The sequence below is a fragment of the Clytia hemisphaerica genome, unplaced genomic scaffold, assembly GCF_902728285.1.
Source record: "Clytia hemisphaerica strain Z4C2 unplaced genomic scaffold, Clytia hemisphaerica genome assembly, whole genome shotgun sequence".
Lineage (NCBI taxonomy): Eukaryota > Metazoa > Cnidaria > Hydrozoa > Leptothecata > Clytiidae > Clytia > Clytia hemisphaerica.
The window spans coordinates 588549-604627 of NW_027103648.1; the positions used below are offsets into that span (position 1 = coordinate 588549).

The window sequence follows — 16079 nt, forward strand, 5'->3', positions numbered from 1 at the left end:
CATAAACGATTTGCCAGAAAAGGTAGTCTCCGATGCATTTCTCTTTGCCGACGATAAGAAGATAGTGAAGATAATCAATTCTATTAGAGACTCTCTAGTTGTTCAAAAAGATATCTGTGAATTGGAAAAATGGTCCTGAGATTGGTTACTAAAGTTTCATCCTGACAAATGCCATGTCTTGACTATAGGTAAATTTGCCAATATTAAGCATGCACACAGATACCAACTTGGAGGTAACGAACTTGAACATGTTTTTGAAGAAAAAGACCTAGGCATCTTGATTGACTCTGAATTTTTTTTTCTGAACAAGTCAATAAAGCGAATTCTATCTTAGGAGTCATCCAAAGAAGCTTTAGTGACCTGAGTCCTTCGGCATTTTGCACATTGTATACGACCTTTGTCAGACCGCATCTAGAATATGCACAATCGTATGGCAGCCAAAATTACGCCGCAGTGTTAATCAGATTGAAGGGGTCCAAAGACGGGCAACGAGACTGATTCCGCAGTATCGTAATCTCCACTACGAGGAGCGTTTACAAAGACTCAAGCTTCCATCTCTTGAGTTTAGAAGACTTTTCTGCGATATGGTCCAAATGTATAAGCATATCCATTTTTATGATCCAAAAACAACTCGGGACAAGCTAGTTAAAGAACTCGTCCGCCAGCCATATTTCACGATCACGAATTCGTTCCAAACTTTGCTGCTGATGGTCTTCGAGGAGCGCAAACAAAGTCATTCTACTATAGAACGATCCCTCATGGAATGCATTGCCACGATTTGTCGTCGAGTCGACCTTCATTCACTTGTTTAAAGAAAACCTTAATGAAGCGTGGAAAAGACACAAACTTAGATATTTAACAAATTAGAATTGTAATCAAACCGGTTCGTAGAGGCCCACCTCGGGCCTGTGATCTTGTATACTGTACAATAATAATAATAATGAAAGTCCACTTGCTCGCTCCACCTGTTCGCTCTGGCGGCCGGATGATCAGTTCGGCGGCCGGATGATCAGTTGGACGGCCGGATGATTGGTTCGACGACCGGATGATCGGTTCGACGACCGGATGATCGGTTCGACGACCGGATGCTCATTTCGACAGCTGGATGATCGGTTCGACGGCCGGATGCTCATTTCGACGGCCGACTGCTCATTCCGGTTCAACGGCCGGTTGCTTAGTGCGACGGCTGGATGGTCATCCCAGATGCTTTATCAAATCAACAACGATTTTGAGCCCAACCCCCCCCCTGATAAAAAAGACACCTCTGAATACTAATTTATGCGCCCCTTTGGTCTTTTACACTTTAGGTATGGCAATTTTTGGCCAAAAAGAGAAAAAATGACCCCAAAATTTTAGTGCTTGCTTCGCTCGCGTTATTTTTAAAAGTATATTTACTTTTATTCATAGGGGGTGCCAAAATCAAAATCTTCTAGAATTGCCTTCCTAGTTCGAGAAACAAAATGGACGCTACTGTAATGCTGACCCTATGGCTATGGAAGACATTGGCAGTTCCTCACATTGATTACTGTTCACAGCTATGGTCACCATCCAAGAGACACCAAATGCAACGACTAGAACAGCTTCAAAAATCATTCCTAAATGGAATATCTTTTTTACAAAATTTGAACTATTTGGAGAAACTAAAAACTCTAAAAACATACAGTCTGGAAAGGCGTAGAGAAAGATACCAAATCATCTATACTTGGTATATCTTAGAAAAATATTCTACAGATTTCAACCACTCTGAGAACAAAGGGGGTATCACCTGCTACAGAAACCAGAGGCTCGGACAAAAATGCCACCTAAAGAAGTAAATTTAAGTACAAAAACATTTCCTTTAAAAAGCTCGGCGCCATTAAGATGCATCTTTGGTCCAAATTTGACAAAGATTTGACATATACTTATAGAGTTAGAGCTATTTTACGATTTATGACGTCATAATCTGATGACGTCATAATTCACACTTAATTTTTAAGTTAATACTTAAGGGGGTAGTCATATGAGATTTTGAAAATTGGTGAAAAATTTATCAATTTCGGGATTTAGGGCTTTTTAGGATCCTTTATCCTTCCTGAACATACCCTGAAAATTTCAAGGCCGTAGCATAAATATCTGCCGATATATTGGGTTTCTTATGAGCCCTGATATACAATTTTCTCCTTAGCAACGGGAAATCGCATCCGTTGCTATGGCCTCATTTCCGTATGGCTGCTCTAAACATAGCATCATGACATACCAAATGAAAGCTCTTTTTACGCCCTTTTTGGGCGTCTAAGTCAATACCGCCCTTTTTCCCCGGGATTTCTTAATATGACGTAATTAAAGATGGTAACCGAAGAAGTGGTATTTTCAAAAACATTCACATTTTGGAGGCAGTCAGCTGTGTTTTTGACATGGAAACTGAGCTTATGTATTGTTTTGGATTGAATTATGATATTATTGAATGTTTCATTTCATTTCTCACATCTGGGAAAGCTTTGGAAGCCTATATTTTGAGTGAAAGCAACAATTTGATTCTGCGAACTGATGTTTTCGAACAGTAAAACTTGTACATCGAAAAAAACTTTTCAAAGTGATGGACTATAGACTTTGAATAAAGTTTGAAGCAAGGAACCAAACACATTCAATGATGTATCCATTATGAGTCTTAAATCCAGTGGAAATCTAGTCTTTGATGAATCATGGCACTCATGGCGCCAGAGGCGATCCTGGAAAATTGAGTAAAACTATGCATGATTGACGTTCAACCTGAAGACCCGTTTCCCTAAGATCAACACTGAAATTCAACTGTAAATGATATAAACAGATTTGAGAGAGCACAAGGATGATATATTTTGTTGGCAATATGTTTTTTGATGAGAAAATGCACTTTTATTGACTTTAAAGCCATGTTTACGCGTTGTACGCAGAGTTGACGCAAAATACTTGGAGATTCCCGGGGCACGTGGAAGGCCATTTTTTTCAAAAAACTTGGACTATTTTAGTATTTCCAGTACCTTTTCAACATTAAAAGTTATGTGTCAATCCATTTTGGTCAACCACAGTAAAAATTTTGTAAAACGGTCTATGTATCGCAGAAAAATTGAGAAAAACCTCTATTTTCAACTTTCTGCGCCGTTTTCTCAAAACACGTTTTAGGGGGTTTTCGCGCACCTTGTCAGCCTTTTCTCAGGATTGAGAAAAGCTATTGACTTGAAATTTTCAGGGTAGTTTTCCATTATGGTAAGCCTCAGGATGAATGAAGCAGTTTTTCAAAAAAATCATTTTTTGACTTTTAAACTGAAAAAGTACAAATTTTAGGTTCCAGACCCCCTGGCTTGAAATTTTGAAAAATTTTTCCACTCATTCTGGAGACTTTCATAATATTAACCTTCACCAGAAAAAATTTTTTGAATAGCTTTTTTAGCTTTTCCTAAAAAGGTGACACAATATTTTTATAGCTTTTACCCCCTGGACGATATTACCCCCGTCTTTGCTATTTTTAGAATTTTTTTTTAATTTTTCATATCCTTTATAGTTGTGCTACAATTGTGGAAAGTTTCATTGAAAAATATTTACTACTTCACAAGATATAACAAAAAGTTTAAAAAATGACATTTCAAATTTCTCATATGACTACCCCCTTAATTACGTCACAACCGGGTCCTGAAACCTTAAGGTATAGGTCATCTAAAAATCCATAAGTGACTCCCTGAGAATGGGTGCTATTGATCGCGGATTCGGGATTTGTGATTTTTAAAAATCTAGACGCCCTAACTCACCCGAGTATGTTTTGATTCTCTATCAGTGACTCTTTTTAACAATTATTAACGTTCATGACATTTCTGAATTGTATTTTCAACGACGCGAAAAAAAAAATCAACTTATTGAACTTAATCCAAGATCTTGGATTGTCGTCATGGTTACTTTTTCTGCGTTGATTGCACGTTGAATAGAATCTGGATTGGTCGGTATAGGTTGATATATGATTTCGGCCTGTGCTTTTCACGGTAGTTGAAATTTGCTCCTTTAAACTTGCTCTTTATACAGGGGACATCGGAGTAAATGCAATTTTTTTCTGATTTATTGCTCCTGGATTTTTGGAAGAGATATTTCATACTCCTTCCTAGTTTTTTTTTGAGGTGCTTGGAAAATAGCTGGCTCCTGGATTTTACTCCATTCCAAAATTCCCTCTCCTGGAAAAAAGAACAGATATTTTGAAAAATTCTGCCGTTGGCTGCTCCTGCCTTAGGACTCAAGAGGTACCCAAGGGAGCCTTAGTTAGACAATCCCGGGGACCATTTATATAGCTTTTTGATAGACTGGATGGCGCTGACAAATAGCACGGCGTAATTAGTAGCAAATCTATCGCTCTAGACCCAGTTCCTTTCTTTGATGGAGTTTTAGAATATGTTTTATCGTTTTTTATTGATTCTGTCTTACACTGTGACAGAAATGTAACGAGGTTTGGGAAAAGGATGCAAATTTTAATTCTATCACTTCTGGAACGGTTGAATATTTAATTTCGTTCACTATCTGCGAAAGTGGGCAAGCCTCTCCGAAATTTTGGATGAGGCTAGATCCTAGGTTTAAAGAAAGAAAGTGGAAAGAATTTTTGACTTTTAAAGAGGCACAACCATGGGTTACGCCGACGGAGAAAATTGATTTTCAACCCCTCTCGTTTGGCAAAAATTAAAATCACTTTCTCTGTTCTCAAAATTTGACGAGACAAATTTGATCAATTATTTTACCTACACTCATATCACGGACCCGATGGTTCTACAATCAAACTAGAAAAATCGGGTTAACTACACTGAATTCTCATTCCCACTGGAAATAAGACACATAAACTTTGAAGCTGTTGAAATCGTTCAATTCACGGCACATTGATTTGATCCCAAGATCCAAGATTCAGAAAAATGAAAATCATTTCAATTCACTTAAAATTGTATCTTATCTAGGTTTGGTTGATTATTACTCTTTAAGCAACCAGGTTTTGATAAGAGGCCCCCAAGCAGTCTTCGTTATGGCGTGATAGGGACTTTTTCCTAGCGTGATTACGTGATTTGGGAATCGTTTTTTTGTGTAGTTGCGTGACCAGAGGTCAAAACATGATCGTTATATGAAAGACTTTTGAGTCATGATGCGTAATTTGGTCTTTTTCAAAGGGATGCGTGATTATCCAAATTTATTGCTGATTTTTGTGATCGTGATTGAAGACAAATAATTGCGTGGTATTATGATCGGAGTTACCGCTGGGGGCCTGTGCTCAAATAGGTCAATCTTTTTCACTATCTCGTAAAGAAGTAAAGGCTTTTCAGATAATTAAACCATGACAAACGACAGCCCCTGAGCCAATACGCATATTGAAATATCAGGGATGGTCAAAGCAAATTTTTCAGAAAATGAGAGCTAGAATGGTAAGTAACCCTAGGGCTGATGACCCGAGATGACCTACAGTTGCTTATGAAAAAAGGATATTTACTATGAAATCATGAAATCTTTTCACTGAAAATCTTCAACCATAAAATCTGAAATTTAATTACAAAAATAATATATCAATCACTATATAATACTTTAGGTACAATATGTTTCAAAAACTAGCTTTACTTTATGATAAACGTTAATAAATAAGTCTAACAGCAACCCTTCCCACTGGAAAAATTGGCCAAAATATCGTCTCCAGTGGAAAATCATACTATCATTGTCGCCGTTAAAAATAACCAGATAAGAAAAACCTCACTGCAAAATATTGTCCTATTTTTTTCGTCCCCACTGAATTTTCTGGCTAGAAAACAATGAAATTCAAATCCTCAGCCATAAAAAACATGAAAATATCAATCCCCATCGAGTTTTGGTCCATCATTTTTACCCACACTGGCTGATAAAATCTCACCGGGTCTGGGGGAAAATGTTTATTTTCTGAATCTGATCCTAGTTATGATTTGTAATTTCGTAGGTTTCGAAAATAAATGAAAACATTAAAATCGGGGAAACAATCGATTTCATACTTCTCCTGTAAAAGGTAATTAGGTCACAAATAATTAACTCAGGAATAAGTCAAATCAGCTTTTGAATGTTAAAATCTTAAAACTCGCGAATAAAAATATCCGCCAAAATCTTTTTAAACTATCATGAGTACAGTTCAATATACTCACATTTCATATACACAAAACTTTTTGATCAAATAACCAGGAACTAGTTTAAGCCAAAAAATAATTTCACAAGTTTTAACAACTTAACAAATACATCTTGAAATTCATATCAGACTTGTCAAGGTTTTTCTTGAGTTTCAATTTCCGCCATTTTCAATTTTTTGTAGAAATACACCAAGTAGAATGGAAGCACCAGTGTTGATATAAGTAATCCCAACATGAGAAGATTCGTCTATATAGAGAAGAAAAATTATATATGCTTTTAAAACTACAATAGACTCTCGCCAATTCGAACTTCTATATTCGAAATCTTTCTATAATTCGAACTTTTTGTCAGTTACCGTCAAGGAGAAACTTACTCTCTATAATTCGAATCTCTCTTGAATTCGAATAAATTAGAGTTGAGGATCGAGTTCGAATTAGCGAGAGTTAACTGTAATTATTATAAAGTTTTCATTGTTATGCCAAAATCAATTAATACTGGATGCTTCCCTTAATATCCTCCCATTGGATTTTACCAAAGTTACATACATTCACCTTAGCATTTATATTCTAAACTAAGGGTTGAGATTTTCCTCAAAAAGAATTGCCCTTTGTTAATATTTCAATATAGTAGACGATTATTAGGGTAAAACTTTTTTTTGATTTTATTGATGGACTTGATATGAAACTTTTGGAGTCATGAAAAGAAAACTAAGGGACTGGGTTCGAGTTTTTGGTTTTGAAGACTTACATAGAATTGTTCTCCGTGGAAAAGAGAATTTTCAAGAGAAAGAAGCGGATATTGAAGGAAAGAGACAGCTCCAGATACTCCCGTTGCGATGCCATACAAGGTGCAGTAGTACTTGGCCGGAAACCTGAAATACGAAGAAAAAAGCGTTACAATATAATAACCGTCAATCAATGTACCTTTTTAAGGGTCTTTGGTGTTTTACAGTGGTTTTAAAGACTGATTTCTCTAGTTTATTAGGTCCTGGAGGGAGTGACAGCTGGTTTGGGATGTGTTTTAGGTGGGTTTACTTCCGAGGCAACTTCTAACAGGATTGAAACCTAGTGAAGTTTTCGTAACTCGAATACGCACAAGGAATACAATTTTTGTCAAGTTAAGGAAGTTCGAGTTACGGAGCTTAGTTTATAAGGCATTGTTCGAGTTAAGGAGTCTTTCGAGTTATAAAAGTTTGAGTTATGAAAACTCCACTGTAATTCAAAGGGGAACTACTTACAGATATGCGAAGTACAATGAAGTGAAACACCACACCAAACTGTTCCCAAACAAAAACAGAATGAAAATTGGAACCTGAAAAAAAGAAGTTTATTTCACTTGAAGAATCTAGGAATAGTTATCGATAACAGGAAAATTGAAGTTTTTAAATGGAAAACATACCCCTAATGTCAAGGATCTCTTTCGAAAAAGTGACTTATGCTTAGTTTCTTCACACTTAAGGTCTATGAAGTTATGAAGGGTTCAATTGTCTATGATTTGTTTATAAGTTTTGACTGAATTATAAGAAATAGTTCCCCGGGGGTACTTGGGCAAAAAGGGGTACGGGGATGTACTGGTCAGGATACCTTTTTCACCTCAATGAGTCCCAAGTATGGTCGAAATTTTAATCCCATTCAAGGGCACTTTTTCGAAAACTTTGGCAAAATGTAAAAAAAAACGAGTCCAATGTAGGGTCCATTTTTTTAACTTCAGCGGACACACCGTCGGTCGGCAAGGTAGTACCCCTCCCCCCAAATAGTTTTTATAAAAAAGTTGTAACAGCTTACCGATAGATAAATGTTTTGAACGAGTTGTAAGACATCGATAAGCACGATGAACAAGATGAGAAGAAAACCAGGAAGGATTAAAATTTTGACTTTTTTAACGAAATCTTGATGAGCAGATAATCTTTCGGTTCCCACATTCTCACGAAATAACATACTGCAGATCGGTGCAGCGATAATTCCACCGAACTGAACATATCCAAAATATTTGATATACAAAGTTGCTATGAGAGAGTGGGAAAACACATGAATTACTATTGGGCTCTTCCAGAAAAAAATTGTACATGGGGGGTGGAGGATATTTTGTCCGGGGGGTAGCAAAAAATCATCAAAATTTGCCTTGTCCGGGGGTAATTTGGGGTGTCCGGGGGGTCAGCAGATGCTTGTCCGGGGGGTAAAAGCTATTGTCCGCCAATGCTATGCCCTATGGTTGTGAGTTACGAGTCTTATTGGATAATGTTGGTTCGCGACGAAGCTTACAAACTCTAGTAATTTTATTTATTGCTAAGGGGCTCAAGCGAAGGTAATATTTTTGTAGTCATACGTCTTTTTATGCAGTAGGGTCAGGGTATGGACTGTGTTAGACAAAAAAGTCTCTCGAAGAAATTGTTTTTTTAAGCGATATTACAGTAGTAGATTAGCATTCTAAAAGATGGAAATAATTAAATCAAAGTGTATATACTTTAACAAGCTGACAAAATTAGGAACAAGCCGATTGAGTTTATAAAAGGAAAAACATGTATCCTATAAATTAGTGAAACAAAGGTTACCTGTCTCAGTATCGGTCAATTTGTTAAGATATTTGTCCAAATTTCCGATGAAATAAACAATCTTGAACATCATCACACTAGCTGTGTATGTGCCAAAGATCATCAACTTCGAAAAGATGTATTGCCGTAGTTTATGTCCTTCAAATACAGAAAAATGAAAAAAGTCAGCCATAAAATTCACAATTCATCTAGCCGAAACTTGAGAATCATATCAATGAAACAAATTCAAGTAAATACCTAAAAAGATAGTTGAAAAAAGATTTCTATCCAAATAAAAATCTTCATTTAGTGTAGATTAGCTTGAGTTAAGCTACTAAAACGTCAGCCAAACTAATGGTACACGTTTTTTTTTCATAAGAACATCAAAAGTTTTTGAAACCTTCGGATGTTCTTAAACTTTTTACTTTCAGGCCTAAAAATGTTCTAAACATGTTCTTATTTTCGCTATTTTTTTAGTATTTTTGACCATTTTCCAAAAAAATTGGGTGTTCTAGAGCCCACGAAAGCTTAAAATGTTCTTGACTTGTTCTTAAGAATTTGGCCATCGAAGCCTTATGTTCTTATATAGTTTGTTCTTATAAAAAAAACGTGTATTTAAGATAAACGCTGAAAGAAAAACAGCTTTTACCTGAGTAGGGGGTCAGGTGCTCTTCCCTGGTAGGTTGAATTGGTAACAGGAGCGTCTTTTCGTCCTCCTTATTGTTTTTTATGTTGAATACAAGGTGTGATGACGCAGAATAAGAATCTTGTTGATAGCCAACAGACCCTTCCATAATCGTACCGTACGGTCGGCTCCTAGTAGGAAATATGTCAAATAATCAATAAAAAAACCATAATTAGGCAAAATCTATCATACTTAAAAAGACCCTAATCTGGGTGACATTTCTGAAATAACGCAACTTGGACCAATAAGCCATTTCAATCTGATTGACAGGTTTCTTCAGTAAGATTTACAGCCGACGGAAAGTGAAAACAGTTCCATAGATTGCGTCCTTGACGTTATGTGAACGTTAAACTAGGATCGTGGGTTAGTTCTACTGATGACAGTGGCAGATTTGAGGGGGTTCAAAGTCTATCACAAAGACTTTTTCCTTATTAGGGATAAGGATTATAGCCCTTACAAAAGCACTCACCGCTATAAATTTTGAACCTCTCTTTAGATCCGGCACTTGATAAGAATTATCCCGAATAGACCTTTTCATAAATTACGTCATGAACATCACTTGCCTCGTATTCAAACAATTACCATGGTGATTATGTCCCTTGAGACATTAAACGATTCTTTTATGAATAGGAGGTAGTTTTAATAAAATCTGCTGGGAGTTAATCACCATGGTCATGATTTCAAAACGAGGCAAGTGATATTCGTGACGTAATTTATGAAAAGGTCTATACTTACGGTAAATACTGTATCTTGTGATCGTTTGCATCGTAACTTCTATTGGAAAACTGTATAGCCAGATTTTCAGATAGACTGGCTAACAATGTTTCACGGCGCTCAGCTTCCTTTATCTGTTCAAGCGATCTGAAGAAAAGTGAAGAAAAATAGTTGAAGTGTTTTATACCAAATGAAGAGAAGATGTTAGTACAATGCTTATTAAACAAAGAAGATATAGGTGACTAATTAAATCTGTCAAAAAACATTACTGCCAGCTAGAGCGTAACTCGAGTAAATCGAATGGAAATGACGTCAAAACTGACTTAAATTTTCTCGAGATTGGGAAGTCGACTATATTCACTTAAAAGTCCTCTATATCGATTTTGAGAGCTTCCGATTGGTATAAAGGCCGGTCTCCACTTGCGCGCGCTGCGATCGCACTTTTTCGAGCAAAGCTTCCACGCTATTGGTCAAAAGAAAAATGTAGCAACTCCATTGGTGCAATCTGACGTGACGGTTAATTTTTCGAGCGCGTGATATTTTTATGAAGTATTTTTTTTCCAAGAAAAATGGATGGAAGCCAAAAAGTGCGATCGCAGTGCGTGCAAGTGGAGACCGGCTTTAAGTGGTTTCGGGAAATCCCGTCACATTTTTGGAGTCAACTGGTTTTACTTGTTACGTCAGTTTTTGAGTCATACAAATTTGATTTGATATAAAGTTTTAGCTAGCTTACTTGTGAATTGCTTCATGGTACATCTGATAACTTGACATAATAGAATTAGAAGCGAAATCTTGAGATCGCATGACATGAGAAGATGCTGTATCAACAAGGTTTTCATCATCTGTATCTTCATCATCAGAGAGCTGGGGACGAATGTTGTTAACAGTCTCAACATCAATGAACGCTTGTAGAACTTCCTTTGTTGGATAAAGAAATGTTGTTGCAATCATCAATATACATGATGCGCCAACAGCATACGATATACAAATACTTGAAAACGTGATATGCTTCTGATAAATTTCCTGTTAAAAAGATAAAAAAGTAAGGTAAAAGTCATCCAATGATTAAAAAAATGGCGGAGATAAGACCATGGTTTAAGATGAGAATCCCCTTAGCCAAAGGATCTATTTACCCCTTCCTACTTGTAATTTAGTATTCTTCTCCCAGTGGGACCATGGTCTTTTGTGACAACGTGGGTTAGCTTAGTGACCTTCACACTATGCATAATGTCGTGGTCATTTTTTATTAGCTTTTTATACTTACCAACAAAAGGCTCATGTCGGATAAATAATAGCCGACATCGGTTTTTAAGATTTGCTAATCATAGACGTCTGACGTCTGAAAAACTTTTTTGTAAAGCTCTTAAAATCTTTTGATTCTTGGTGTGTAGGCTTTCCAGTTCAAGCCCATTTATTTCAATTCCATCCAGCTCCAAGTCCAAAACAAATTGTGTGAGAGGGGTAATGTTACTTTTCATTTGCCAAATGTTCCGAAAATGTTTGTTTTTTCGTTTTTGTTGTTTTTGAAACACTTCTGTGTCTATCTTATCAAATCCCTTGAACAAAAAATGAAAACCAAATAATAAAACCCTTCGCCCTTTTCCTAAAGCCTGTTTTACAAACTCTGAGTCCCGACCCCCATTTATATCTATAAGATAGACACATGAGTGCTCATCAGTAAACTACCCCTCGCGTTGCATGCTTACCTCAACGAATGCAACTTATAAAACCAAAAACATACCATACAATACAATAGTCCATAACACCAAAATAAAATATATCCAATATTTTCAAGAATCATTCAACAAAGTAACTTTAAGGTTTAGGTAAATGGAGCATTTTTGCATCCAATGCATCCATCATTTTCTATGGGAGGAAGTGACTGATAAAAGACAACTGTATTGGAACAAAATAGATACAGCAGAAAAAAAACGATGTAATTATTGAGGTTCCAAGTTTACAGGGCTCGCATTTCATTTGAATGCGTGTATTTCCCAATATTTCCCAATATCAATTCCTTGTTTTTCCGAAAACATCCCGACTTCCTTAAAAAACGTTCGAAAAAACACGTGTCCATTTTGGAATCTCTTATTCAATTGGAAAGATTATTGCCAAAATTATGTCTTTTTAGGCAAAAGCCCTGTTCCTTTCTCTACTAATCATCTAGAAAATAACTGACTGTTGGGCTAGATATTTTTTTGTTGATTAATTGAATAAAGAGACTCACCAGAAAAATGATGAAAATGACCGTCGAGCCGTCCACACATCCACTCAATAACGAAAGTGAAAGTGCTCTATTCTTTACGAACAAAATATTCGACACCTAAAATCAAAACAAAGGCATCAGTTAATACCTCGATGACTGATCTCCCCCATTTCTCTGGATGTCTAACAAGTCGAATAAACTTCCTCAAAGACTCATTATACTACAAATAACACTGTGTTCCCGTCATAGGGAAACTCTCATTGTACTTACAATAATTCGAATCATTCCATAATCCAAACTGTAAAACGTAAAACATAAGACACGGGATAATATTTCTCTTGATTTTCTTGATACTGTTTTATGACGTAAAATGAAACTTTTAGCATTTATTTTCACTGCCCTGCACAATGACTAGTCAATCAGGGTTATCTTCTTTCTCCTGAATTACTTTTATATATGTTATTACCTCTCGGCCAATGAAACATCATGTTGTAGTTTTGTAAAATACTAACCTGATATGGACATAGCATTAACAAGGAGGATGAGATGGAAAGAAAAACGAACGAGATAAATAACAAATATTCTTTGCCTGAAATATAAAGCGATAAGGAGTTCTGTATCAGTAAGTGAATAATCAAATAAGAATTAGCTAAATATAAAGCTTCTTCTAAGCAAAACCCTGTCTGCACTACTGTGTCAAACCCGTTGGGATCCAAGCCCCACTGGAAAATTTGGCCAAAATTTCGTTCCCGATGGGAAAATACTCTTAAATTTCATTCCAACTTGGAAAACGACTTTGATTTCATCCCGCTCGAAATTCAATGACTTTTTAACCTTGAAACAATAGAATTTATTTTCCCATAAGGATTTCAATATGAATTTTATCCTGACCCGAGGAAAATATTTTAACCTTTAACACACTCCTGTATCAGTCATCCGGTCACATCGGCTCTGATGAGATTTTGAGACCTGTAAATCAAACCCGTGTGAAATTTTAAGATTTTCATGGTCACCCTGGGACGTTTTAACACGCATAAAACCATAACATCAAAGAAATTTAGATGTCGCAAGTAGTATTTAAGATTGTATCATTTTCAAATTAAAACACCAAGGAGGATTTGCAAAATCATGGTCTCTTTTCTAGTAAGGTTTCCAATAGGGATGGAATTTTTCGGTATTTTTCTCACTGGGCACGATTTTTCACTGCAGCTAATCTTTATTCATTTATCTCTCATTTCTCGTTATTTTCTTGAAGATTCAAGAAACTTACTTTATATAAAAATAACTTTATTTTCGAGAGCACTGTCTGTTTATGTTTGAGACATTTACCACCCTTTGGGTCGTCACTGTTGATTAGACTTGACTTTTCAAAAACTACAAAACCATCAAACATCCTAAACTTATAAATAGACGAATATATAAAATAATGATTTAAAATAAAATTTTTAGAAATTCAAAGAAATCTCAAAGTGGAAAGGAATTTCGTCAAAATAGTAATCAAAGGTTGGGTCAGGGAAAGCACTGCTGTTATTTTACTTTGGAAGATTCTCAATAAATAATTTTCTTTGTAGTAGACAGAAATCGACTGTGAAAATGTACGGGGAAAGATATTCGATCAAAAAATGATTTGTTATAAAATGCACTGAAAAGAGAAAATGAACGATAAGCGTAAAGTAAAAGCAAAATATCGAAAGATTTCTAACCTGTGGACGTATCCTACGAAGAAAAAATTACCTTCTTCAATGTAAGCCATGCTTAAACCAAACAGCATCAGAGTGCAACTAAAATAGAAGAAGAAAGTTGCGTAAACACACCTATCTAAATAGGAGACGGGAGCAAAATGTGTTTAAAAAAATAAAATAAACATAGAAATAACCATAAATATACAATTCAAGGTGGTGGGCGTACGGGTTTACGATTTCCAAAATACAGAATAATTTTGCCAAAATTTTCGAAATTCCGTAAAAAAAATACTTGCAGTTCCGATACCGATTTTTTGGGTATTTTTCCTCGTTTGACTAATTTTTTATCAAATTTGATTTTTTATGTATGAATTTCGAAAAAGGGAGATAAAAACTTTATAATACCAAAATTTCGAAGCCAAATTAAATGGATTTCCAATACTGAAACAATTTCGGAATTCCGAAATATCGAAGGAATTTTGCTCGATTTCCGAAATTCCGAAGAAAAAAGGGTCGATTTCCGCAATTCGGAAATATTGTACACCCCCACTTCAAGATGAGCTTTCTCAGATGGAACACAACGTTTTTTCAACGTTCACCTAACGTTTTATAGACGTTATGAACATAAACGTTGAAACAACGTTGGTGCCAACTGGGATAGATTAGACAAATTTGGGTGTTACAGCTAGGTCCGCTTGGTAGCCGAACTCGAACACTGGAATCGTTCATAAAGGACTTTGTATTGTAAGGGAGTATATTTTGTTCACAAATTTGAAACGATATACCGTGGTAAAAGTGAGCGTATGAGCTGGGATAGTTAAAAGAGAACGAGGTTGACGAGGGAGGGTAATAAGAAGTTTTTTACCAGAATTTCGCCGCTTTCTTAAAAGACTCATGTGGAACCATCTCAACAGGAATAAAATGTCAAAGACAATAAAAACACAATTTGTTTCAGGTTGGGGTACATACCATCCAATATATTGTGACGATTTTGCACCAAAAGAATCAATAATACTTCCAAGTGGTATTTTGACCACTGAAAAGAAAATAACACCAACAGCAAACGGCAAATTGAGAGCTTCATCCCTAGCCGTACATGATTGGTTTGGTATTTGTTGTTGTAAGGTCATTAAAGTTGTTGTGTTTTGTGCGTGAAGGTTCTCCACACAAGAGGTTCTGTAAAGTCGTAAGTCTTTGAAAATGACCAGTAATGACGAATAACCAAATAAAATACACGATGATATTATGACTTGGAAACAAGAAGCAATTGTAAAGATGAAGAGATAGCTTTTCTGTCGACATTGATGCACTGATATTTCACCGAAACCCATTGTTGTCTAACAAAAATAATAAACTTCAACCTCTAAATAGAACGTCTATAATGCTTGCTGCTTGACAAGAAATGTGTTAAGATACTCTGAGTATAAGTTCTATATGGTTGTTGTTTCTATGCTAATGACAATGAAAACATAGGGCTTGTCACATTTCTGGCAAAAACAAACTAACCAGACTTGAAAATCTAGATTGTTACAACTCTTACAAAACATGTTTCTTTATTTCTGAATTTCAAGTAAATCTCGATCTAAAGGTCAGATACTCTGAAAAGGATGTTTTAACCTTTTCTTTTATCCAATGAATGGGCTTCAGTTGTCAAATATCATTTCCTATTTTTGTAATCTGACCACGCGCAAGTTATCCGTAATGACTTCATTTAGGAGCCAGTGTCAAATATCATGCATTGTCATTTTGTTTTGCCTCTCTTCTAACCATCCCTTAAATGTTTTTTTCATGTCTTTGTATAAGTCACTACAGTAGCTATAGTGTGATCTGAGTAGGGAGGGGCTATTTAGGGCATTCAAATATACCCCTGTCTCACAACCCTGGTTGAACTTTTTTCCTCAGTGGAGATAGAACTTCCTATTGAAATCTCAATGGGGATAGAAATTCTATTGTTCCAAGGTAAAAGAATTCAGTGGGGATGGTTTTGGAGTGCAACTTTTAAACATTGAATTTCGAGTGGGGATGAAACCCGAAATCAATTTCCCAGCAAGGCTGAAATCCCAAGGGTATTTTCCCATCGGGGTAGAAATTTTTGCCGAATTTTACAGTGGAGTGGAGTTCCACCGGATATGTGATGACACA

The 16079-nt window shown here is 36.0% G+C and overlaps 1 protein-coding gene across 1 annotated transcript; it reads right to left on the reverse strand.

The window, feature by feature from the left end:
• Positions 1-6143: 6143 nt before the first annotated feature.
• LOC136802989 (equilibrative nucleobase transporter 1-like) lies at positions 6144-15493 on the reverse strand. The gene is made up of 12 exons (XM_067059737.1): positions 14907-15493; positions 13990-14036; positions 12768-12844; positions 12277-12372; positions 10783-11072; positions 10071-10196; positions 9300-9466; positions 8672-8809; positions 7905-8125; positions 7358-7431; positions 6868-6991; positions 6144-6366 (listed from the first exon to the last, which is right to left on the reverse strand). Exons 1-12 carry the CDS (start codon positions 15266-15268, stop codon positions 6253-6255), a joined length of 1836 nt encoding a protein of 611 aa, XP_066915838.1. The 5' UTR covers positions 15269-15493; the 3' UTR covers positions 6144-6252.
• Between the last annotated feature and the right edge of the window lie 586 nt (positions 15494-16079).

Excerpts from the sequence above, each read along its gene's own strand:
- LOC136802989 (XM_067059737.1), bottom strand. The coding sequence starts at position 15,268 with ATGGGTTTCGGTGAAATATCAGTGCATCAATGTCGACAGAAAAGCTAT. Across the intron at positions 11,073-12,276 it reads TCATTTTCATCATTTTTCTG|GAAATTTATCAGAAGCATAT; the intron begins GTGAGTCTCTTT and ends TCTTTTTAACAG. Across the intron at positions 8,126-8,671 it reads ATTGACCGATACTGAGACAG|CAACTTTGTATATCAAATAT; the intron begins GTAACCTTTGTT and ends ACTCTCTCATAG.